Raw genomic sequence first — 27,210 nt, 5'->3', positions numbered from 1 at the left:
CACATTAGAAACGCCCAGCCATTAATTTCATAACAAAAGCAACATTCATGTCCATAGAGACTATTTAAATTGTCCTTATGAGAAATGTCTTCCTCCAGTACATTTCTTCTCTGTCTCATTACACTGAAAGAATGCCAGAGGCAACCACATGGCATCATTTTCTTTCATATTTATTGAAATAGCTAGACAAACCTGCAATAATTTGCCCCAGTAATGCAGTGAGTTTAAAACAGGCTCACTAAGCAGTGACAGATTTCTGGCTGTTACTTTGAGGGAACATCATGTAATAAGACATTTCTGAAACCCTCTGAAGAAACAGAGATAGAATTTTTTTCTGCCTACACAATGGTCCTTCAAAAAGGATACTTCTGACAGAAGAGATTGTGATCTGAATGTCAGACAATATGTCATCACATAAAATAAATCTACTGATGAAATGTGAAAATAAAACAAGGAAGTGCTTGTAATTATTGTTGACCATAAGTTAAAATCAGCATTAAGATGTGTACATTATTTTTTGTTATTCTAACAATTTAATTCAGAAGACCAATACTTTGGATGTTAGTGCTAGTGATTTATTAGTTATATCAAATGTTCAAAATATGTACGCTATTATATCACTAGAATGAAAGACTACTTAACTAATAAAACTGAGATATAACAGACTCAAAGCAACTTGAGTTTTGATTACTTGGACTTCATTTTGTACATTGTTTTTATATTCAAAGACAGATAGTATCATCAGTCATAAATTATAGGAAAGGTAACTGCCATGGTTTCTATTACCTTTTAATAATAACAGAAGTTTCTATTACCTTTTAATAATAATAGAAGTTTATATTACCTTTTAATAATAATAAACATATTAGGTAGTATTTTAAATAGTAAAGTATTGAAGTTTAAAAGTGCATTTTTAATGGATGAACTGTGAACAGTAGAATGTTTCTTTAAATAATCAGAGGGAGGTATTTTCATTGATTGGTAATTATTTAATTGTTGTAAGGTATAAAAGCACTACTGGTTTTGTCATTCAAATGTTTCTAATGAAGTCTTGTTATTTTAGATGAAAGCGCGCTCAAATAAACTTATTTTAAGCTACTTATTAGTGCCATGGTTCCAAGTTACCCAAATGTGTCATTGCATAGTAGGAAGAACTATTTGCTCATTGTAACATTTTGTTTGGAAATGTTAAGTGTTTTTATCTCTTTAAATATAATGTATTTTATATGGTCCAGCACTGATATCGATTTTGTTAGATTTCATAATATGTTGAACATTCCTTCTAGTTTTTAAGTTGAAATGTAATACTCGCAAGGGAAGCATTTAATTTTTTACATTTGGTTATTAGAAAGGAAGTTACTTCAGATTTATTTCAGATAGCCATCCACAGAAAAGAAGTGGATAACAGGATAATAAAGCTTACTTGAATTAAAGGATAATGCATTCATTATATATATATATATATATATATATATATATATATATATATATATATATATATATGGATCCCCTTCAAAACATTGAATGGTCATAATACTCACTGAATCTCTTCAAGAAGAATCTCGATAGGTGGATGGGGGATCGTAGGTTTGTCCCAGGGATTACTCCCGTGTCACTATTGGACAGAGGCACAGTAAACTAAACCTTAAAGGGCACAGTATACTCAAATCAAGGGGTGGCGTAAGCCATACAGAATCGGGCTAGGCTTATACTTGCCTCAGGGCAGATAGCCTAGTATGCACCTATGAACCTATATCTAAGCTCAGAACATTGAGACCATAACATCTAAAACCCGTAACATCTTAAACTCATAACGTCGAATTTCATAACGTTGAAACTTTGCATTACAACTTCAAAACCTACAAATCACATGTAAATAACATCCCCTCCACCTAAAACAACACCAAAGTAGTAAACACACTTTGTACTATGTTTCCACCCCTCCTGTAAATTAAATATACCAACTCCGAGATCGCACTATAGTGGGGTTAGGAAATTTACTTTTTCCATACTGTAATGTGATCCAAGAATTGATATATTTAATTTATGGGGTGTGTGGGGGCCAAGCCCTCTACATAGGGGTGCAGGGGTGCTTGCCCCCCTGCAGAAACATAGTACAAAGTGTGTTTACTACTTTGGTGTTGTTTTAGGTGAAGGAGATGTTATTTACATGTGATGTGTAGGTTTTGAAGCCGTGATGCAAAGTTTCAATGTTATGAAATTCAAAGTTATGAGTTTTAGATGTTATGGGTTTTAGATGTTATGTTCTCAATGTTTTGAGCTTTGATGTTATGAACTTTAGATGTTTTGAAGGGGATCCATATATTTATATATATATATGGGTCTACTTCACATAATTGAATTTCCACTTTCCCTAAATTGAAAAGGATGAGACAACTTTGTCAAAAACTTCCTTTCACGAACACTTTGATCACCACAATTTTACTCCGGGAAAGGAACCACTTGGCCACTACAACAAAAACAAACCAAAGCAAATCTAACCCACCCATGTAGGGGGGCTTCACACCCCACACTCTGCTATGGGGAGCTATGCCCCCCAACTAAATATACCAACTCTAAGATCGCACTACAGTGGGGAAAAGGGCAAAGTTCACCATGGTGTCCAAGTGTTTCCTTTCGCAGAGTAAAATTCCAGCAATCCGACTGAACTGTAAATGGCCAGAATGATTAGTAGGGAGGTGGACAATGAAGTTTTTGTCCAAGAATTATATAGCCTAGGAGCTAAGCTCTCTATTAGTGGTTATTCATGTAGACTTCTAAGTGAAAGAAGGGCAGACATTTTGGCTATGAAGACACTATGTACACATAACTTATTCTAGTAGTCTGAACAAGTTCTTATTGCCAGTGATAATAATTGCAACATTTTTATGGGAAATTAAGAGGTCAAAAAACTGATAGTGACCAGCAATGTTTTTTATTAATAAAAGGTCAGAATATTAATACTATCTTAGAATAACCCTACAGACCTATTTTTAAGGGATAGGGTAGTATGATAGTCAAAGGCTCATATGTCTGTAACAAATATAAGCAATATAAAGTCTTGGCAAATCCTTTATCTTAATTCTGCAAAGCTATAAACAGTAGCTATGATACTTCTGGTTATTCTAATCACACATCTAAATGTAAATTCTGTTGCCATATGCACTTTGTGCAATATTTGTATATCACATGGACATAAAAATGTTTTAAATCTAGTATTTATGGATTCACAAAAAAAATTTTAAAGAACTAGCAAAAACACTTTGTATAGACATGTATAGAGTAGTAGTAATTTTTAAATGTCATGTTTTTTTTTTTGAGGGGGCTGGATCAATTAAAAACGATGTGTGTGTAAGGGAGATTTGGACAATAAGTTGGATTATAAGTGAGTTCACTCAGTTTGAATGAATATACTACTTAATAAACTATCTTAAAAAGGTACTGAACATTCTCTGAACTTCAAATATATTTTGTTAGCAACTGTTTAATAACTGAGTATCGGGAGTTTTCAAATTGCAAGCAAAGTTCAGGTTTTCAGATTTACTTGAATTGTGTTGCAAGTGGGGATAAAATGATTTACCACAGATAAATACAATTTTAATTTTGATATGACTGATATTTATTTATTAGATCTTTTAATAAACATACTTACTTTGGTCACTATGGAAACTAAAGAAAACACTCACGCACATGTATAAATTGTCTTGTGATTTTCTGATGGCTTGCTGAATGGTACTGCTGCTTATTTTGTAATGATATTTCTCTCCTATTGCCTGCTGACCATCATCCCTCTCTTCATTATATAGGCATTATATATATATATATATATATATATATATATATATATATATATATGTATTATATGTCTCTAATCCAACACCCTTGAGGCTGATATAGGCACCCACATCCCTGTAGGGGCATTACTTGCCTTTCCCTGGTATGTGTGCCTCCACCCACATTAAGAATATGACAAAATATGACAATTACCATCACTGGGCTTGGTACTGCACACTCACAACCACTGGTCCAATAGCCACTGCTTTTCTCAAGCTTTAACTTGTACAGAAGCAAATTGTATGAAATGGACTAGCATGTTCCTCTCCTCTGGATGGGCAATACTCACTCCAATTCTTCTTCATATGATTCTTTTGGGTTACAATAAAAATTCTGAAGGCTTGAGTCAGAGAGTCATGTGGGCAAAAGGCAGTTTTCAAAGTTGCACAATGCCGAACTGGAATAATATAACATCATATTAATGAACATAAAGCTTAATTCTTTATTATGAGTTCAGCTTGTGAACGGAGATCGTGGTACAGTGAGGATCAGGGAACTTACCCCTTTCCTCACTGTAGTGCAATCTCAGAGTTGGTATATATATAATATGGGGGGCTGTAGGGGGCTGCTAAAACATAAAAGGACATACAGACTTTCGAAACCAGAATTCTGGTATGTTGAATGTCATGTTTACAATGTTCGACATTTAGCTTGGATTTTGTTTTCATATTTGGAATTTTAGTTCAATGTTTTGAAGGCAAATTGCTTTGCCTTCAAGATTCTGATAGAAAACCATTCTTTTAGCATGTGATCTCTAGATGAATTCAGGTCATATGGGTCATACTCAGGGCTTCATCCCTCCACACCCCGCAGTCTGGAATGGTGCCACTCTTCTCCATCCTCCCACAACCTTTACAAACAAACTTCTGCACAATAACAGAGATATTTTTTGAAAATAAATCAAGTTCTCTACTGAAGTCCAGAGTATATTATTAATACCAAAACCACTTTGATTTTCTAAATGATACTGTCCAATTTGATTTAATGACCTTACTTTAGGCACCTATCATGCTCTTCCCTATTCTTATGGCTTATCATATTTTGCTCTGTTATTGTTTTCATGTTGTTATATGGCTTCTGATACATAACTTCAAAAGCATTGACATCTTTTCAAGTATTTCCAAGAAGTATCTGACTTTTTTCTTATATGGTCATAGGTTGGTATTAGGCTATCGGCCCTAGGGCCTATACAATCCTAGCCATAACAATTTCCTGGCTATTTTTTCCCACAATATTTACTTCCCTGGACCCCTTTCTAGCAGGACAACTGACGTGATCCCTGGGGTTAACTTCCTATCTCCCATCCAATCATCAAGGTTCCTTTTGAAGAAGATCAAAGAGGAGCTCTGCTTGACATGTATGGGCAGTCTATTCCAGAGTCTGGGGAGTCTCTGGGTCAGGAACCTATCCCTCCAGCATGTTTTGTTCATTGTGATGACAAGGTTTAGATCCCTGGAGCATGTGTCTCTGAGGGATTGAGATTTCTTTAATTGGAGCATGTCCAACAGCTCAGGGTTTGACATGACCTTGTATGTTAAGCAGAGATCACCTCTGAGTAGACGATATGCGACAGAGTATAGCTTGAGGTTTTTAAAAGGTCAGCATAGGGCATCTGCTTTAAGCCTGTGATTCTTTTAGTGAGGTATTTCTGCAGCCTTTCCAGTTGTTGCAGATGTCTTGAGAGGTACATACCAAATGGGGCATTGTACTCTATAATGGGTCTAATGAGGGATGAGTACAGTGGGACAATTACCTACTTTTTTCTGGATGAAAAGCTCTTAGTGAAGAGGTATGCTACACAGAAGGATTTCCTGACTGTGCTGGCGATGTGGTTATAGAAGGTGAGATCACTGTCCACCTGTGTCCCTAAGTCTCTTATCACACTTTTGGTGTTTAGTGTACTGCCACCTATGTGGTAATTCACAGGTACATGTTTTTTCCCAAAGGGGATAGCTATACATTTCTTGGCACTGAGCTTGATCCCATGGCTCTGGCACCAAGATCAGTTTCTGTAAAGCTCTTTTGTAGAATATCCATATCATTTGGGGATTTAATAATGGCTCCCAGTTTGCAGTCATCTGCAAACTTTGTTAGCCACAGTATTTTAGTGTTGGCCTGTACTTCAGAGAAGTAGATGCCAAATAAGAGAGGTCCCAGGACTGAACTCTGAGGTACTCCACTTGTCAGTTGTCTGGAGCTGGATTTGGAGTCAGCTACTTTTACAGTGTGGGTTCTGTCAGTAAGCCAGTTGGCAACCCATCAAGTAACGTAGGGATTAATGCCCAGCTTAGTAAGTTTATCTATGATTCCAGAGTGGGGGATGGTGTCAAAGGCCTTGGCAAGGTCCAGATAGGGGCGATGTGGACTGCCTTACCCTCGTCCACAGCTCTGGAGACTGATAGGAAGAAGTCAGTCAGGTTCAGGAGACAATATCGGCCCTTCACAAACCCAAACTGGGTGGGGTCCAGTTTTTGAAGGTTGCCAAAGTCTTTGTTAATAAGTTCCATGATCATACGTTCCATGGCCTTGCAGATCAGGCTCAAAAGACTGACGGGGCAGTAGTTCCCAGGGTCCAAGGTGGATCCCCCCTTGTGGAGTGGGATAACTGTAGCTGAGCACCACTCAGTGGGCATGAAGCCTGAGGTGAGGCTATGATTAAACATGACACTTAGGTTAGGAGTCAGTTCATTTTGTAGTCCATGTAGTACACAGCCTGGGATGTCGTCTGGTCCCATGGATGCTGTATTCTTGGGTTTGGAGAGTGGGGGTTTTATCTGTGTGGCTGTTATTACTGGAACTTGGCAATTGTATTGAGATGGGCCCTTTAGGGGGTGAGAGGGGGGTGAAGTTGGCACTGAATTGATCTGCCAGGATATTGGCAATATCATTGGAATCAGTATATTTAATGCCATTCTGTTGTAGCTCAGAGCAGATCTGAGCATTGCCATTTAGATTCTTGACACAGCTATAGAATGCCCTGTGATTGTCTTTGGAATCTTTGGCAATTTTATTTTCATAACTAGCTTTGGAGCATTTTATGAGTGGTCTCAGCTTCTTACTGAGTCTGGTAAGGGCGTTTTTTTGCATCCTGGGATTTTCCTCTTTTCTGCAACAGTTTCTTCCTTTTGTTGTAAAGTTTGTTTATGGCAGGGGACCACCAGATTGGCTTCCTTTTTTTGGAGAAGAGCATCTTGGTTCTATTTTGGATAGCACGATTCATGCACAAGTGGATGTGCTTGTACAGTGCCTTAGTGTAGGATTCAGCAATCGAACTTTCAGTTCCCGTCTGCATGAGTGTCATTAAGTTTGTCACTTCTGACTTGAGTAGCATGAAGTTGTCTTTGGAGAATTTTTTTTACTTAGGTTTCATTACTGGGGGGTGGGGGATGGATGTGGATGTCAAGGGTGATTAGCTTATGGTCAGACCTGACCAACGAGGGGGTGACCATAGATTTGCAGCATCAATTTCCCATGTTGGCAATGATCAGGTCTAGGATATTGGAGCCCTAGTGGGACTATGGATTAGTTGATCCAGGGCATTGGAATTTATGAATTTCAAGAACAGTTGGGCAAAGGTGTTGGTACACGAGTAGTTTTCCAGTTAATGGCAGGGTAGTTGAAATCACCCAGTATTAGGGTGTTTGGTTGTATCTTAATATTTTTCAGTATGTTTATAAAGGTGCAGTGAGAATCTTGGGGCATAGTGGGGGATCTGTAGCAAGCTACAATTTGGATTGCAGTCTTACCTAGTGTTAGTTGCACCTGAAGAATTTCAGACGCATTGTGTTGGGCAACTAGCCTTGTGGTGTGAATATCCTTGGTGAATATGGACACTCCTCCACCTTTAGTGTTTTGGTCCTGTGTTGGTGGCCAAAAAGTGTGGTAACAGTTATAGCCTATTATTGCAGGGGTGCTCTCTGGAGCCTTGAACCAGGTCTCAGTTACTGCACAGATATCGATATTCTCCATTTTTAGGACTGCCTCGAAAGAGTGCATTTTGAGGTTTAGACTTCTAGCATTGAGTAGCATTACCTTCAGATTTTGCATGTTTGTACCTGTTATGGTGGTGGTTTTGTCCTTTGAACTTTGCCTAAAAAAGTCACTATAAGGGTGGCAAGAGCCTTAGCCAGTAACCTGAATCCCAGGGGTGACAGGTGCAGACCATCTCTGGCAAAGCATCATGGTCTGCCGATCATGTTGTCCCAGGCAGACAGATACTGGATCCCCTTTGAATGACAACAGAAACTTAGCCAATTGTTGAAGTCAAACGTTTTGTCCTTATACTGTGGTATCATTCTGGGCAAAGGCAGGATGCTACTCAGGGCTAGGGTCATACTGGCCTGGGCCACATGATCCGAGAACTCTTCCATGTCTCTTTTCATGAAGTCCAGGGAGGTATGTCTCAAGTCATTCACTCCAGCATGGGCAATGACAGAGTCATATTAGTACTTGTTGTGGAGTGACTTGAGTGCATGTGTTATGTGGCGGATCCTGGCACCCGACAGGCAGCTGACTGTAATTTTCTCCTTGTTCAGCCTGGTGAGTAGGACATCACTGTGCCTGACTATAGAGTCACCTAAGACTAAAGTGTTGGGTATGTTGTCTTGGCTTAGGGGCTGTTGCTGGGTGGCACACTGGTGTTGTGAGCTATGTGACACTTTGGTTGTGATTGGTGTTTGTTTGCATTAAAGCTTCAGAGGTCCTTGTTGCTTGGGCAGGTTACTGTTAAGGGCCTCCACATATGAGGGTTTAGTGTTGCTATGTGAGGGTGTTGGTGGTGTGGGTTTAGAAGGGCTATGTGTTGCTTGAGGTGTAGTGTGGGTGTTAACCTTCTTCTCTTGACTGTCTAGCACAATCTTGGGTAGAGAGTGCTTTGCTTCCAGTTTGGCTATGTAAGTGCATCTCTCGCAGGTTGTAGTGTTGGGTGGTAGGAGGAGAGGGTTGCCTGTGTACATGAGGCAATTGCGGCATTGCCCCAGTATGCCCAGATTCACCAGGTGGACAGGAGAAATCACTGGAAGCTAACCCTTGGACATGCCTGGTTTGGTGCTTTTTTTTGTAAAGTACAAGAGCTGTTTTCCCTTACCTTAGCAAGGTTCTTTGCAATTATAGGCTGTTTAGTGCCTACGATTAATTTCTCCTTATTAACAAGGAGAGTTGAGTGCTTGTATTAGTTTAAGGCCTCCTAGTGCTTTCCAGCAGGTTTTAGAGCAAGTGCTAGTCACAGGGATGCTTAAAGGTAAGATGAAAAAAATGATTTATCCTAAACACTGCGGTGTGCACTAGAGGAGTTAGATGTGAAAGTAGGCAACTTAAGTTTTACCAGTCTAAAAAGTTAAGTTTTAGTGGAGAGTCACTATTTTTAAAACAGCAAGATAGACTGAAAGCAGGTGGTCACTTTTTTATTCTGGTACTATGGAATACAGTAGGATGGCCAATAAATTTAAATAGTTGAAGGGGAGTGATTTCACAAAATGATAATTTTGCTCTTACACAAGCCAGTAAAAGCAGACAGGAAATGAGATATATGGTCAAATTAACATAAGGGCAGGCAACTAGAAAGACAGTGGTGTTTAAAAACACAACAGTAACCAGGTGGGAGAGTGGGGAAAAAAATTCTGTCTTACTCACAAGAGACAGAGCTGTGGTCTATTTTCAAGTTTTAATATGCAGTTAAAAGCAGAATACAAGTAAAACACAAGGTAAGGAAAACAACTCACAGTATTCAAATAGAAATAGGCAATAAAGTAATAGAAAATACAACAAATAAAAAGCAAACTAACCTTTCCCTCACAGCAAATTGTAGCAGTGTCTGGGTGGACCTTTCTAGTAAAGCTCTGAAATGTTTTATTTTACCCCTTAAATAGTAGGTTTAGTTCCTATCTCTAGCCTCTCAGTTCACAGATGATTAACCTTAACTGACCTGTTCTATCTTATGTATGAGTCCTTAATTGATCTGTTCTGATTGCTGTCTGACTCACAAGAGACAGAGCTGTGATTTAACAATTTCATATAGCCTTTCAGGAAAAAAAATAACCAACTCTTTACAGTTAGCCATAAAAATCTGTTTTTATGTTTTTAACAAGTGGGTAGTCAATCAAGTGTAAATACCTTTTCAGCTACTTTCAACACATTTCCACTTCTTATCCATTTTTACCTGTTATCAAAATATCCTGCTTTTTTACCTTTTGTTCCTGTCTTTCATTTATGTGGTAGGATGTCATTAATTCTGTTTCAGCCTTTGCTGCTGTGGCTTCTAATTGCACAACTTTTGCATTGTTCCTTAATTTATGATGTTTTATCTCTCGTATGTTTTCTTTGTAGTTAATTTAAGTAGTCAGCTTTCAGAACATTTAGCCAACTTTACCAGAATCACTTTAATTTTCAGTTCCATATGCCAGTCCTGCTATATGCTTCTGGTTAATTTATAAACATTCAGTAATATGTAATTGATTTAAGTTTTAATGTGATTTTAGAAAATAGAAATAGAAAGTGGAGTACTTTGAGCTATTGCCAGAAGTCAATGAAGTATAATAGTTGCTTATAAACTAAGAGTAATTGTTTATAAACTAGGAGCTGCAACCACACATTTTTATATAAGACAGTCTGAAAAAATATAATTGAAAACTTAACCCTCCTTAACCCTCACGCTTGAAAACTTACTCCTTCTTAGCCCCCATGCTTGTTGCAATGATTCCAGCAATGCCTCCTAAAAGACCTGGTAGTCCATGTAGATTGTGTACCCCACAGGTGTCCTGAATCTTCATCTTTGAAGCTAGAACTGGCTGAAAAAAGGGAAAAAGTACATTGTCAGTGTCAAATGTTTATAGCTCTGAGACACATCTACTAATTTAAGTTGACCTTTGATACATATTTTGTAAATTTATGGGGCATGATTCCAGGAGACTTACTCTCAGTGTAAGTAACTGCTTACACTGAGAGCAGGTCTTTTGGAATCTGGCCTCTGATGTAAGTCTGTTTGTTGATAGGCCTTACACCACAGTAATTCACTTACAATGAGAGCAAGTCTTTCGGGATCAGGGAAGACTTACACTGAGAGCAACTCTTTTAAAATCTGTCCCATGGTCAAATGCTTAACATTACTCAAGCAAGAAAATTTATTAGCTAAGTGAAATGTGTAGCCTTAACTTTGACTGTTTTCAGTATGCTTTCTTAAGCACTTTTGATATATAAATATATTTTTGGCAGGGATACAGAAAGCTGCAGTTGAATGTACAACTGATTAAAAGTACAACCTGATCTTTGGGTTAAAGGAAATGTTTGTTTTTTTTTTACTTAAAATCAAATATTTCTTTCTGCATCTTGCTCTGAAGTTTGTTTTGTGCAATACCTGCAAAGTGGCATTTCAAATTTAAAAGCTGATTTGGGCTTGATTTTCTGAACCAAATTACATTAATGGCACTGCTTATGGCTAATTACAGATGCATACTGGGTGCCATTATTAACTCCCCTGTTGACAGTTTGTTCTACTATGGATAGATTAATCATACTTATAGCTGGTGTTCTAATCAAGGCCATGCCTCTCAACTGTACAGATTTTTTGCAGAATGTCCAGATTTTTGCCTCATATTTTTGGTCCATTATTTATGAAATTATGGTTTTCTCGCAAATTAGCAAATAGCAAATAATTACAGACTGAATTTAGAAAATAATGACATACATTTGAGTTTCAGACTTCATAACCTTCAGAAAATTCATGCTAATGCAAAACCTGTTACTCTATCAACTTTCTAAGTTTGTAAGAACAATATTTAAAAATTGCCCCATTTTGGGGCCTTTGTCCCACTTTTATTTATGGCTTTTCCAGATTTCTTGTTCTAAGAGGCTGAGATGTATGTCAAGGGCTCAAGTTCAAAGCTAAAAATGTAGTGTAGATCTGTTTAGGAAATATGACTCTCAATGCATACCACATAAATGGCAGTCCCATATTAAAAGTGACACAGCCATTAGAGATGTAGACACATTTGTTGACAGTGAGCTATCCTATCACCACCAGGTATCTATCATTATTAGGAAATAATTCTACCTCACTCAGCTAATTGCCAAAGGAATATTCCAAGAAGCAAGTAAATTATAACTCCTTAATGTTCCCTTCTAGTCATCCCTTGTTAGGCCCATCAGAGAATGCAATATCCCCTTCAGTATCTACATTTCATAGGTTCATAGGTTCATAGGTTCATACTAGGCTATCTGCCCTAGGGCATTTATAAGCCTAGCCAGAGTGTATGTGGCTTACACCACCCCTTAGGATGAGAATACTATGCCCTTTTAGGGTTTAGTTTACTATGCCTCTGTCTAGTAGTGACAAAGAGATGACCCCCGGGGTAAACTTACGATCTCCCATCCACTCGTCGAGATTTCTCTTGAATAGAGTCAGTGAGGGGCTCTGCCTAACATGGACTGGGATTCTGTTCCAGAGTGTAGAACAGCCTATCCATCTTATTTATTTATTTATTTATTTTACATTTGTTGACCAGGATAGTCTGACTGGATGCATATTCTTTTTCAGCAGAGGCCCAGGGAGAAAATCTCCAAACATAATACATGCAGCAACATTTGAATTGCACATGTTCATCACAAATTTACAAATTCATATGAGTATTACCATACATTAAAAGCAAAAAGACATACAATCACTCATATTGGGAAACAAGTAGGTTATAGTCTAACATTAGACATGAAAAAGTACAAGGTTATAGGGAAGCTCATAGTCTTAGGTTAGGGTTTACTCAGGTCTAGAGCAGGGGTATAGCCAACATGTTTTAAAGTATTGTTTAAAACTTTTTTGAAAAGGGTTATTGAGGGTGCCGAAGTAAGTTCAGCAGGAAGTGAGTTCCAAGTTTTGCCAACAGAGTTGGCAAACAGAGAATCCCCAGCTAGGTTATTGGTTTTGAATGTTTGGACTAGCAGGCTATTAGATGAACGAAGAACCCTGGGGTTACTATAGGGAGTGATAAGATTTTTAAGTACAGGCATGTTTTCAGGCTAGTAGAGAATCTTATGTGCAACTATTAATTGGTTGTATTGAAGTACGCTGGGTAATACAAGCCACCCTAGAAGATTTAGGTTAAGACAGTGGTGTGTTCTGTATGCTGCTCCTGTGGCAAATCTAGCAGTGTGATTATAGCAGCTTGAGAGTTTGTTAATGTCAGTTTTACTCAAGTTTGTGAATAAAGGGGAGGCATAAAGGAGGGTGGAGAGAAGATGTGTGTGAGCAATAACAATCCTGGCTAGTGGTGTTAGGAAGGGTTTGATTTTGTATAGCAAGCCAAGTTTTTTATTAACTGTTTTAAAAGTGTTATTAATATGCATGTCACACTTAAGGTTATTGTATACTATTACACCTAGGAGTTTAGTAGAGGGATCTGGGGAAATACAGGTGCCGTTGTTAGATTTTATAGTAAAGGTTGGTAAGGAAGACCTACGAGTGGGGGAGAAGAGCAGCAGCTTAGTTTTGTTAGGATTTAATATGAGTCGATGGTTAAGGAGCCATGATGGTTAAGGAGCCAGTCTTCTACAGTATTGATAGCATTTTGGGTTAAAGTCTACAGATCAGTGGGGGAGGTGGCCGAGCAAGTTAGAGTGGAATCATCCGCATATTGAATACAGGTTGTATTTGGGATGACCATGTATAAGTCATTTGTAAAGATAGAAAATAGAAGGGGTCCTAATATGGAGCCCTGGGGGACTCCAAGGGTGATAGGTAGAAAGGTAGATAATTTTCATGCCACAGTACAGCCTGTTGTCTACCCCTCAGATAAGATTGGAACCATTGGATAGCCTGGTTGTCTAGGGAGAAGAATTTCAGCATGTGAATGAGCAGTTGTTGGTTTATCATGTCAAAGGCTTTGGATAGATCAAGAAAGAGGGCAGAAGAAAGTATATTATAGCTTTGGTTTTGGTTTATGACATTTGCAAAGGACAGGAGGGCAGAGGAGGTGCTATGGAATGGTCTGAAGTCATGCTGAGAGTTTGCCAAGAGATTGTTCTGGATCAGATAGCACAGTAATTGTTTATGGATACATTTCTCCATAATTTTTGCCAGGGGTGACAGAATACCTATGGGTCTGTAATTTGACAGTTCAGTTGTGCTGCCCCCTTATGGAGTGGAATAACATGGGATATCTTCCAGACACAGGGGATGGAGCCTTATGATATAGCTGTATTAATCAGGATGGAGATGGGGTATGTTATGGTGTCTGCAGCTTTTTCTAGAAACTCTGCAGGGAGTAGATCTGCAGCTAGTGTGGTTGGTTTTAATTTCTTAATTAGGGTTCTGATAAGTGACATGGAGACTGGTTGAAAGTGAAAGGAGAGGTGGGATCTGGGCATGGTGGTAGATGGATTTGGGCAACCAGGAGATAATTGGCTAGCTAGGGATTAGATAGTTTCTGTAAAGAAGCAATTAAAGGTATTGACAACTTCTTCTGAAGGTTTTTGGTTAGTAGCTGAGGGGTGGGAGTGGTGGACTGGCCTGGATGGAAAAGTTTATTAATACCTGCCAAAAACTTTTGAGGTTTGTTTTGGTGTTTATGTTGTAGATGGCAGTAGAAGTTTTTTTTGTCTAACATAATGGATCTTTTTGTGTCGTTCCTTAGCTGTCTGTATCTAAGTTGATCTGTAGGGGCTTTTGTGGTATGCCAAGTGGACCATGCATTGTTTCTAATTAAGATTTTTTGCCTGGATTCTTTTGAAAGCCATGGAATAACTTTTGTTTTAGCTTGAATAGAATGAGGTGGAACGTGGCAATCAAGGATGGCTAGGAATTTGGTGTTAAAGTATGTTACTGCTTCCTCAAGTGGTAGTTGTTTTAAGACTGAGCAATTACATAATTTGAGTTCATTTTGGAAGTTAGTGGAGTTAAAGTTCTTGTTGTTCCTTAATGCTTTATAAGTGGGTTGGCTGGGAATGCCAGCCTTGTGCCTAATTAGATAGGTAGGATAGTGGTCACTAATATCATCAGGCAGAGTCCCCACTATGTACATATGGGGATGATTATTAATGAGTATCCAATCTAGGATACTTTCCTTGTTTTTGGGTTTACTGATCCTAGTTGGGGAGGATATGATCTATGTAATCCCATACAGGTTTACATGGATAGTAGGGGATTCTGAGGAACATTTGTTCCAGTCAATGTTGAAGTCAACAAGAACTATGGTTTCTTGGGGGTATTTATCTGGCAGCCAATATAGGATATCCTCTAGGGTATTTATATTATTACCTGGGGGAATGTAAAGACAGATGATATTTATAAATTAGCTTTTGTTAATTTGTAGCCTAGTGATAAGGATTTTGGCATTATCAGCTTGGGGTGGTTGTGGGGAGTCAGTGGTCACTTGGAGCATATTTTTATATAAAACAGCTACCCCACCTCCCTTCCTAGTGGTATGGTCAAGTCTTAGTATGTTATAGCCTGAAGGCATTACCTCACCGTCTGTTGTTGATGGTTTTAGCCAGGTTTCGGTAAGGCATAATATATCTGGGGAATGTATATCTAAGAGAGCATGAAGTTGGTGGACCATATTATTTATGCTTCTATTATTGAGGTGACTGACCAAGAGAGAGGTAGGAGGTCTGTTTAAAGTGTGTAAGTTAGTGGGAATAGTAGTATCTGAGCTGGAGCTGCCAGGTGTAGTTGGGCCAGGGTTAGGGTAGATGTCTCCATCCATCATGAGGTTGCTTTGTAATCTAATAATGAGCTTTAGGAATTTAAGTATTTGACTTAGATATTTTCTACTTTTTGGGGTTAATATATCTAGATCTAATGGGATGGTAGGCTGTAGTGTAAACGGAGTTAGGTGAGAGGGGTTTATTTAAGTGAACTAATGTATTTGGTACTATCGAAGTGCTGATTTGGTATCTTGGGTAATGGAAGCCCAGGTAGCTCTGATACCCATTGGCATTGGGTAGGTATGGGATAGGTATCATAGGTAGCAGGGACTGTAATATTACTAATTTGAGAGGTGTCATAAATAGCAGTGGTGTTATATAGATATTGACTATTGGCTTGGATTTAATAAGAAGATAAGCGAGGTAGGGAAAGTTGGGAGGTATTCCTTTACTGATTTGGTAATTGTTGATTGGTTCTAAAAAGTGGAGGTGTGTTTTTTAGACCTATAAATTTAGTGCTACTGGGGGCGGGTGGAAGTTGGGGGCAGGGCGGGAAGCGGAGTGAGCCCAAGAGCAGCGGGGCTAATACAGATACAAGATTTTACTGTCTGTGAAGTAGAATGTGAGTACACAGATGGTTAAACTTTATGCATTTCTCTCTGTAGGACTTTTAGTATATTTCTTAAGCATAACTCTAATTATATATAGTAGATATGGGTATGGAATGTAGAGATCACTTGTTTTTGTACACCAACTTTATTATCCAAGGTATGACACTATTAGATCATTTCTAGCCAATTATTGGGAGAGTGGGCTTACTTTTAAGTAGGTTAGGGGACACCTCGCAGTGCTGTAGACTCAGGGCTTTTTGTTTTTTACACCTTAGTTAGTAGAGCTATTAACCTTGGTAGATTTAATTGTAAAGGGACGGGACGGCTTTAGCTTTCCATTAAGGAGAGGATCTTGAAAGGTCTCAGTAATTATGAGTTAAAAATTTACAGGACTGTGCTCTATAAACTACCCAGATTGATTAAATACCCTACCACTTTACTCGAGCCCTTACAGGACTTTACTTGTTGATATCTGATTTGTCTTCCATGCTTTGAAAGACTGTGTCCTACAAGACTTCCCTCACCTTTAGAAAACCAGTAATGATATAATTACCTATTCCAAAAATAATGGTCTTCTTCATAGTATAAATGAGATGTATTGGTGCGAGAGATATTGCACCCCAATGTTTCTCCTGTATCCCCTACCTGTGGAATAGATTCCCCTTGCATGTCAGAAAAGCAATATGTTGGCCACTTTTTAAAACAGTCTTGATGGTTGGATAGGTGTTGCCATAGTCACCCTTGAAGTATTTAATATGGCTCTTCTTGATCAGGATAGATTAATTTTTACAAGTTTGTGAGGGTGCATTGACCAGGCTTCTAAATGATTATGTAGACCATTTGTCTGGCAATAAACTATGAATACATCAACACTAGCTGTGTAATGTTGTCAAGTCTAATTGGTGTGGTGCTGGGTACAGGTGGGAAGCACATACTGTGCAATGCATGGCTACCCACAATAGTGAGGACATAAGAATGGAGTCAAGGGAATGGGCTAGCAAACACAGTAGCATTGAAAAGAACATCAATCAGAATGGCAGACAGAACTCTTTCACAATTAAAATTATGATGCAGGGTGAGACAATTGGTATCACATGAAGAAGCACTATTCATCATACATCATGCTACTATGTTATATGGATATCCATAACTGGAGTGTATAGTAGCTCACATCATGTATCTTTAGCAGTACATATAGTTACACTGGTAAAATAGCTTTTACTTAAATGCTGGACATTTTTTGCTTTCATCCTTCCAAAATATAGACTGTACCTGTTGGACAAGCATATAAATATTGTGAGTGAAATATGTGCAGAGTGGGATAAATCATACCATGTGTGAATTACCTCCATGCTGGGATATGTCTTACAGTAAGTGGCATAGCTCTCAATGTCTTAGAGTAAGAAATCTGGGAAAAGTCATAAAGAATGGGGGGGGGGGGCAAGTGGCCAAAAATAGGGATACATTTTAAATACTGCTCTTACAAACTTAGGAAGTTGATAGAATAACATATCTTGCCATAGCATGAATTTTCTGAATGGTATGAGGTTTGAATTTATTTTATTTTACATTTTCTTAATGGGAATGTCGGACTGAGCCAATGGTCCATTTTCAGCAGAGGCCCAGGGAGAAAAGCTCCAAAGATTGAAATTTACAATCTTAACAAAAAAGAGATAATGGTTAACAATATTAAAATTGCTTAAAAAAATAAAAAAAAAACACTTGTGAATAATGGGAGTATATAATAAAATACATATTACATAGTATACATTTCAAATGCATGTATGCAAATTCAAATATATGCTGATATTAATGAACTAAAGAAGAAGAAGAATATCATGAAATGTAGTAGTAGAGAAAGAGAGTTACATGATATTAGTGACAGGTAAGTAAAGAAATGGATAAAGTATTAAACCTTTACTCCATACAGTACCATTACATTCAGGTCAAAATATCATTGGTCTACAAGGTATTTCATGATTCCATTTTACAGGAGAGTTTTAGCATAAAACTAAACCAGATAAAAGCTTCCTTGAGGCATAAACACTTAAAATACCTAACACCATTAATGAGGACTACTTCAATATACAACTTCAGTACTGTGAAAATTCCAGCATTATGGAATAAAATTCTTGTGAGGATTAGAATGATAAATAATATTACCTTATTTAAGAAAGAATTGAATAACTTGGTGGGGAATTTGGTTTATGACCCCAAATTGGTTGAATTAGTGTTCCTACATTGTCTTTGACCCTGAACACCGCCATTTAATTTTTGAAACTTATGAGCTGCATCTATCAATCCAGTGAGGATCATCATGCCTAAAGGCAAGGGTGATAGAATGGATACATGTGATTATAGGCTACTTTCATTCCTAAACATAGACATAAAAATACATATTGTAAATTTTATTATTTGCATTCGGGGAAAGTGTAGTTAGGCAGCATAGGATGGTGGTTTGTTGGATGACATTGGTGATCAAGAAGAGGAGGATGAGTGTGAGGGCAGCACCAAGGATCAAATGGTGGAAACTGAAAAAGGATAATTGTGAGGTGATGTTCAGGGAAGAGTTAAAACAGGCACTGGGTGGCAGTGAAGAGTTATCGAATAGCTGGGTAACTACAGCAGAGCTAGTAAGGGAGATGGCTAGAAAGGTGCTTGATGTGACATCTGGAAATAGGAAGGAGGACAAGGAGACCTGGTGGTGGAATGAAGAAGTACAGGAGAGTAGACAGAGAAAGAGGTTGGTGAATAAGAAGTGGGATTGTCAAAGAGATGAAGAAAGTAAACAAGAGTATAAGGAGATGAGGTGCATGGCAAAGAGAGAGGTGGCAAAGGCTAAGGATAAGGCGTATGAAGAGTTGTATAAAAGGTTGGAAACTAAGGAGGGAGAAAAGGACCTGTACCAATTGGCTAGACAGAGGGACTGAGCTAGTAAAGATATGCAGCAGGTAAGGGTGATAAAAGATAATGAGGGAAATGTACTCACAAGTGAGGAGAGTATGTTGAGCAGATAGAAAGAGTACTTTGAGGGGTTGATGAATGAAGAGAATGAGAGGGAGAGAAGGTTGGATGATGTGCGGATAGTGAATCATGAAGTGCAGTGGATTAGCAAGGAAGAAGTAAGGATAGCTATGAAGAGCATAAAGAATGGAAAGGCTGTTGGTCCAGATGACATACCTGTGGAAGCATGGAGGTGTTTAGGTGAAATGGCAGTGGAGTTTTTAACTAGATTGTTTAATGAAATCTTGGAAAATGAGAGGATGCCTGAGGAATGGAGAAAAAGTGTTTTGGCACCAATGTTTAAGAATAAGGGTGATGTGCAGAGCTGTAGTAACTACAGAGAGATTAAACTGATCAGTCACAGCATGAAGTTATGGGAAAGAGTAGTGGAAGCTAGGTTAAGAAGGGATGTGATGATTAGTGATCAGCAGTATGGTTTCATGCCAGGAAAGAGCAGTACAGATGTGATGTTTGCTCTGAGAGTGTTGATGGAGAAGTACAGAGAAGGTCAGAAGGAGGTGCATTGTGTCTTTGTGGATTTAGAGAAAGCATATGACAGGGTGCCTAGAGAGGAGTTGGGGTATTGTATGCAGAAGTCGGGAGTGTCAGAGAAGTATGTAAGAGTGGTACAGGATATGTACGAGGGAAGTGTGACAGCAGTGAGGTCTGCGGTGGGAGTGATGGATGCGTTTAAGGTGGAGGTGGGATTACATCAGGGATCAGCTCTGAGCCCTTTCTTATTTGCAATGGTGATGGACAGGTTGACAGACGAGATCAGACAGGAGTCCCCGTGGACTATGATGTTTGCAGATGACATTGTGATCTGTAGTGAGAGTAGGGAACAGGTGGAGGAGACCCTGGAGAGGTGGAGATATGCTCTAGAGAGAAGAGGAATGAAGGTCAGCAGAACTAAGGCAGAATATATGTGTGTGAATGAGAGGGAGGATAGAGGAATGGTGAGGATGCAGGGAGTAGAGGTGGCAAAGGTGGATGAGTTTAAGTACTTGGGATCAGCAGTTCAGAGTAATGGTGAGTGTGGAAGAGAGGTGAAGAAGAGAGTACAGGCAGGATGGAGTGGGTGGAGAAGAGTGTCAGGAGTGATTTGTGACAGACGAGTACCAGTAAGAGTGAAAGGGAAGGTCTACAAGAGGGTAGTGAGACCAGCTATGTTATATGGATTGGAGACAGTGGCATTGACAAAAAGGCAGGAGTCAGAGCTTGATGTGGCAGAGTTGAAGATGTTAAGATTTGCACTGGGTGTGACGAGGATGGACAGGATTAGGAATAAGTATATTAGAGGTCAGCCCAGGTTGGAAGGTTTGGAGACAAAGCCAGAGAGGCAAGATTATGTTGGTTTGGACATGTGCTGAGGAGGGATGCAGAGTATATTGGGGAAAAGATGCTAAGGATGAAGCCAGGTAACAGGAAAAGAGGGAGGCCTAAGATAAGGTTTATGGATGTGGTGAGAGAGGACATGCAGGTGGTTGGTGTGACTGAGCAAGATGCAGAGGACAGGAACAAATGGAAACAGTTGATCTGCTGTGGCGACCCCTAACGGGAGCAACAGAAAGAAGAAGAAGCATTCGTTCATCAAGGTACAGCACTGATCAGTGTGGAGATTTTTTCGTACTTAGCATGGGAACTCTATCTAGTTTACTAACATGCTGAGAGTCACACAATGAAGGCTGATAGAATCAAAGCCATGATGACAAGATAAAGCTTGTTAGTAGCTCATAGCTTTAATCCTCTGTACTGCCAGGAGAAGATTCTTCCTCATTGTATAGCACAAGATAGCTCCAATCACCCGACCTCTGGGTTATGGGCGCAGCACACCTCCATGTTACCACCCTGATTCTTTTACACTGTGCCAGTCCTCTACCTAGGTTTTGGCTTTAAGATGAGAAGAAGTATTATCCTGACTACTGCAGGAAGGATAAATAGCTTTATAAATAATAAATAGGCAGTTAACAATCAGTTGCCCATAGAAAACATTCACAATGCAATATATTGAAAGAATGACACAGCTGAGATAGTCCTTTTTGATATCAGAAAAAGCTTTTGTCTTGATTAACTGAAATTTACTATTAAAGATATGGAAAAGAGAAACTTTGGATCTGGTTTCAGCTCTAACGTAACTGCTTTCTATACAAAGTCCATCTCTAATGTTTTACATCACAAGCTTACTGTTGATCATAATGCAGATTTATATTTATTTTACTTTTACAGTGGGTAATTATAAAGTACAGCTGTTAAAAAGACTTTTTTAGTCAATCAGCTATGTAGGACTTTCAAATCTGCTGTATAATTCAATGTAAGTTTCATGCTAAAGAAACATAAATGGCAAGCACAAATCTCCATTGAAATGTTAATTTTTCTTAGTGAAAATGTGAAATTGTTAGAAACAGAATCCAAACATCTGCTATGCTAACAGTTAAACAATATTGTGGTTGCATTTTAGGTAAGGAAGATTAAGTACCACCTTTCATGAGAAATTAAAAATTCTAAATTTATATCAAATGCCTACTAACTGGGATTAATACCTTATGATAGCTCATTTTTCTTTGGAGTTCCCTGTACTCTTGCATATCATCTTAACCACACACATTTTAGGACATAATTAAATGGTTCAGACCCTGTCATATGACTATTAATATTCCATCCTCATTTTTGTCTATAATAAAATGTGATAAATTTTGAAATACGTACTGTCAAAAACTTGAATCCTACTGTAGAAATAGATGCAGCTACAAAGCCAATAAGCATTGCACCATAAGGGCTGATGTTCATGTCAGCACATGTACCAACTGCGACCCCTCCTGCCAGAGTAGCATTCTGGATGTGAACCTGAAAAGAAAGACAAAAAGCAGGGCATTATAAATACAACAGACTCCATCCATACTGCCCTAATAATAGCCACCTTATTTGAGGTATGCATCTTCTTTCCCTCCAACACGCTTCCACTCCATTATCATATCCCATTCCGTGATTTCAACATATGACATTCTGCTTGGAAAGCTACTTTTACCCCTGAGCCTATGTTAAGTCTATCAAGGAACCTTTTCCTGTTTCTTTTTTATATAGATCAACAGCAAAAACTGAGTTGCCTAATTAAAAAAAAAAATAAAGATATAAACATAAGAGTTTCTTTATGGTTTCAAGCCTCTTCTTGTGTGTTCATATGAGCAGACAACTAAAATAGACTTTGCCTCTAGCAATGCTCCCCAATGGCTCTTTTTCTGGGTCTATATTTTATCCTCAGAGGGTCAACTATTCAAACACCTAAAGGTCAACCCGTAAACAGCGAAAGCTGAAAACCACAAATGGACACTTCCGCAACTTTTTCATAGGGAAAAAATTTGCTTGGCCGGAGAACAGACAAGCAAACCTTCAAACCCCAATCAAGTGGGGGGCTTTGGCCCTACACCCCCTGATGTGGGTAGAATATGACCCCCACATCACCCTTAACTAAATATACCAACTCTGAGATCACTCTACATTGGAGAAAAGGGCAAATTCCTGATAATGGCCATGCAAATTTTTTCCATGTGAAAAAATTAGAAAAAGTAGCCATTCGCGGTTTTCAGCTTTCATTGTTTACGGGTCGACCATTAGGTGTTCGAATAGCTGACGCTCTGAGGATATAATATAGACCCCTTTTTCTACCATTTTAAATCAAATGCTCTTCATTCAGTAGCCTGTTGTAAAATAATATGCAATTAGAAAGCACACACTACCAAAGCAAATACCATGCGACTGTGGGCCTTATTTCAATCAGCAAAAACAGTACCCATCGTAAGTCTCCTTACTATCCAGTATTAAAATGAGTTAAATCCACTTGAGCAAGTTTGCACAAGATGTATTGATGCACATTTTAATTACTAATTGTGACAAGTTGCAACAGCAGCTTATAAAGGATATTAAATGTTCTGTGGAAGAATTGAAAAGTGCAATAAAGCTCCACTATAATGTGTTAAAAGGTCACCACCTTACCAGTTCTCCTTTGCAACAAAAGTATATGTCAGTAGTAACAGCCATAGTATTCAAGGAAACAAAGTGTAAACTATTACTTCTGGGTGTTTACTACAGACAGTTTCACATCTTTTAAGTGTCTATTCATTTTCATTCGTTAGTGAAATCCAGTCCACAAACGAGGCTTCACCTCATACCTTTTGTCCTTCTCATCTGCTTTCCCACTACTCAAGCATATCTGTCCACATCTGTCCACTCAATGTTTGATACAGAAGAAAGAAAAAGTATTAAACCACCATGACACCTCAATTGTCCATTTGCAGTGCTGTAAAATTACATCCAGCCTCACTTGTATTACTGCTGTTCCCAGGCCATTCTGTTTTCGTTCTCACTGAAGTTGCCTTCTTCTTCTAGCATTTTCCTACTGGCTACCAATTCTTTTTCACTGAGATCAACTCTGTCATCCAGCTCACATTCCTCACTCCCATCTTCTTTCACTGTTTTAAAGAATCCATCAAAGAAGTCTTCACCATCTGTAGTCAGCATGAAAATATTCCCTATTATCCAAGTTTTTCCTTCAGTCTTTCTCTCCCATATTCTTCATTTCTCTTTTTCATTTATATACTTCCCCTCTTCGTTTGATGCCAACAATTTCCTTAATGGGATGTCTAGCCTTTTCTTTCCTATTCACTTATGTGATCTGTCATCCCTTTGGCATATTCTTTAATGGATTCATGTTGATTTACCACATCCATATTAATTAAATGCCATTTGGTTGAGAAAAAAAAGGTAAAAAACTTTTTCAATCATTGCTAAATGAATCTTTAACTTCCCATGTAGGGAGAACCACCACAAGCCAAAGACTCACACACACACACACACACACACACACACACACACACACACACACACACACACACACACACACACACACACACACACACACACACACACACACACACACACACACACACACACCACATATATACATAACACACACCATATATATATATATATATATATATATATATATATATATATATATATATATATATGGGTGTACTTGACATTACCAAAATATCAGTAGACCGACTTTCAAATAACTGAGAAGTCATCGCCAAAAATCCAAAATGCTGAAACTCCACATAGCCGACTATCAAAGAAACGACCCAATAATGTGCACTGTACCTCTCATGTAATGCACCAATAAAAGCAGAAACTCATCCCATTTAAGCACTGCCCTGTTAAATGAAATGGAGTGAATAGCTACTGAACTCTCCTCCAAACCCTGCCCACAAAACCATAGCTGCATGAAAATAGCAAATCCAACTGAATAGTCATGTGGCTGCCAGCAAAAATATTCAGTGGAGATTTGTTAAACCTAAAATCACAATTACTTTCATTTTAAAGTTTATGTTTTTGCAGGGGGGCTGCACCCCCTGCACCCCACGTATGGGGGGCTGTGCCCCCCCAAACCCCCTGCAAATTAAATATACCAACTCTGAGATTGCACTACAGTGCAGAAATGGGGAGATTTCCTGTTCTGTTCAGGTTGGAGTTGGCATTTCAATCATTCAAGCCCCTTTTTACTCCCCCAACCCCCCTCTAGACTAGACGGTTTATCACCTCCTGTGTCCTCCCATGGGTACCATTGGTACTTACACCCGTTTTTGATTTGTTGCTCTCTTTTTCTTACTCTATCATTATATGTCTTACAAGAGCATTGATGTTACTGTTCTGATCCTCCCAACTTTGCTCACTTAGCTTCCTTTTGCATTTTCTGCCTCTTTTCTTCCTACTACTTTTTCCCTTCTCCGTTATCTGTGTTATTCAAACTTGCATCCATAGCATTTACTCACCTTTTTCTACTCCCACTCTTTATCATTCATATGTCATCATATTTTGGCAATTAATACAATTTCCCTCACCACTGAACTGTATCCCTTCTGCCCCTCACCTTCCCGTTCCTGCTCTTTGTTTGAATCTCCTCCTCACAACCTTCTTTTCCATTCCCTTACCACCTCTGCATTTATTGATTCTTTTTCACCCCCTCCCAGTTTCAGTTGAGCTCTTTCTTTCAGAGCCCTGCACAACTTGTGGGCTGTCATTAAATTACTGTAAGGAATTGTCACATTTAAACCCATTAACTCTCTTACTTTTTGCAATATTCAGCTTAAACAGCTAAGACTTCTCAGTTCTTCAGTTATCTTGTCTCAGCGTTTGTATTCCTACCTTTAGGTTATTCTTGATAATCTAACCAGCATGCTATGTTTTAATGTTCATTTTTGGTGTGTAACCCCTAAGCCCCCTTCTGTTGACTACAATTACACTCACCCTCCTAGTCTGCCTCAGCAATATCTACCTTTCTCCTCTCTAACTTCCATTTTATCCCACTTGTCCTCCTGTTTCTGCAGTTGTTGAAAGCTTGTCTAGTCCGTCTGCATCTGCTCCCTTCATGATCACAGCCTTTGATCTGATTATTTTATTTATTAGCAACTTTTATCTGAAGCTGCTAAATGAAACATCTTTGTCACTAGATTCATACAATAACCCACATCATACTAAATGATCACTATTCACTAGATGATGTATACATTTACACTGCATGCTGTATATTTCATATATTCCTTTTTGTCTGAGGTGAGGCCTTTGACCCCTATCCCTGCTCTCTGACATGTATAGCAATGTTTTGTACACAGTTTTATTCTGCACAGCATTTCTTCGCTCTGCCAACCTCTGAATCATTGCTGCCTAATACCGTTTATTTCCTCATTTAACTTGCCACTTTTATCCTTGCCTCCTACCTTTGTAATCCTTGGTCCTTCCCTTCCCTCCTTCCCTTTACTATAGCCATTCAGTGCATTATGCAGTCCCTGTTCTTTGGCACAAATGCATATCACTAAAATAAAAAAAAGCATAAATCCTCTCAAAATTACTTTTCAGTAAATTGTACCAGATTGCAGATGAGTAGTATTATTTGCGTTTGAGAAAATAAAGTCAGTAGTTGGTATAGCTGTCAGTGTGACAGCTCTCTTTCCTATGTTTTTTTTTAACTGCATTACATTTGCATGTTTTTTGCAGTTGCTCAGACCTGAAGTTCCATTTGCTTGCAGTGTGTTCTGACATCTAGCCACTGTTATGCATTGCATATCTCTGAAGCAGTTCTCAGTCATAATACTCTTCCCTTCCCCTGCCCAGAAAGTTTTCTCCCCTTTTAATGTGCACTAGTGTACCATTACCATTCTTGGTCTGTTCTGCTCTGTAAACATCCTTGGTTTAGCATATTCTATAACTTTGCTGCCTGTTTCAATTTGCATTCTGATTTCCTATTGCTTGCTTTTATTTACCCATAATGCTTTGCATATGTATGTTAATCATTGTTCAATACCTACACATAATTTTATAGGTCTAGTTATAGAGAAATTAAAAAATCAAACAGCACATTGTAATCATTTTTTGCAAAAATTGCCTCCAACTTTATCATGAACATTACAAAGTGAAATGAAATGAATTGTAAAGATGCTTGCAAACATGGCCAATACACTTTAAGGTAAGATCTGGTATAAACTCAAGACTATGTTGCAGGTGATATGAGTTTAACCCCCCCCTTACAAACCCCTTATTTAACTCCCAACTAACATGTCCCTCTCAGCCGTATAGATGACAGTGATACTTGGGATCGATACAGGTTTGAGGTGGACAGCTGGGCCCTAGTGGTGGTTAGCCTAGTTACAATCTTTGAACTTATGAACCTCTGAATAGTGTCTCAGGCACCTGTAGGAGCTGGTGAGGAGGATGGGGTTGAGTGGCCACTGCTAGCTTGCACATCCAGGGGAAGGGAGGTGTATATGTCTCAGCACATGAGAGCACCAGGTATCCACCCTGTGGAGGTTGAGCCTAAGAAGCCCATGATGTCATGTGCAAGTCATGCAGTAAGCCAATAGGAATTCAGCATTCAGAGACACAGCAATAGCAGGGCTTGGAAGAGCAGCTGTGGCAAGGGGGAGGATGCTAAGCTACCTCACAGACAATTTTAACCCCTTTTAATTCCAGGAGATGTAGTGAGATCAAGTTGTTTCTGCTTTCAGTTACAATAACAATCTTATGAGAAAGCGACTTTTCATCGTCTGGATCTTGAAACAGTGCCACTGTATTTAAATGA

General features: G+C 38.6%; 1 protein-coding gene and 1 long non-coding RNA gene across 3 annotated transcripts in view; one reads left to right on the top strand and one right to left on the bottom strand.

Moving 5' to 3' along the window:
- Positions 1–27,210, top strand: part of LOC122794345 — a 587,167-nt gene that overhangs the window by 169,427 nt on the left and 390,530 nt on the right. The gene's annotated exons all lie outside the window — the stretch shown is intronic.
- Positions 1–27,210, bottom strand: part of RHAG (Rh associated glycoprotein) — a 394,323-nt gene that overhangs the window by 89,840 nt on the left and 277,273 nt on the right. Inside the window, exons 6-7 of one of the 2 annotated variants that reach the window (XM_044062656.1) lie at positions 21,786–21,923; positions 10,498–10,619 (exon numbers count right to left, since the gene is read on the bottom strand). In XM_044062656.1, coding sequence (XP_043918591.1) covers positions 10,498–10,619; positions 21,786–21,923 — 260 coding nt within the window. The remainder of the gene's footprint in view (positions 1–10,497; positions 10,620–21,785; positions 21,924–27,210) is intronic. The other variant, XM_044062657.1, reaches the window with a different exon arrangement.

The sequence above is a fragment of the Protopterus annectens genome, chromosome 2.part1 (assembly GCF_019279795.1).
Source record: "Protopterus annectens isolate FY-2018-M chromosome 2.part1, PAN1.0, whole genome shotgun sequence".
NCBI lineage: Eukaryota > Metazoa > Chordata > Ceratodontiformes > Protopteridae > Protopterus > Protopterus annectens.
Note: the sequence above shows the minus strand (reverse complement) of the source record. Positions and strands in the feature narration are given on the sequence as shown.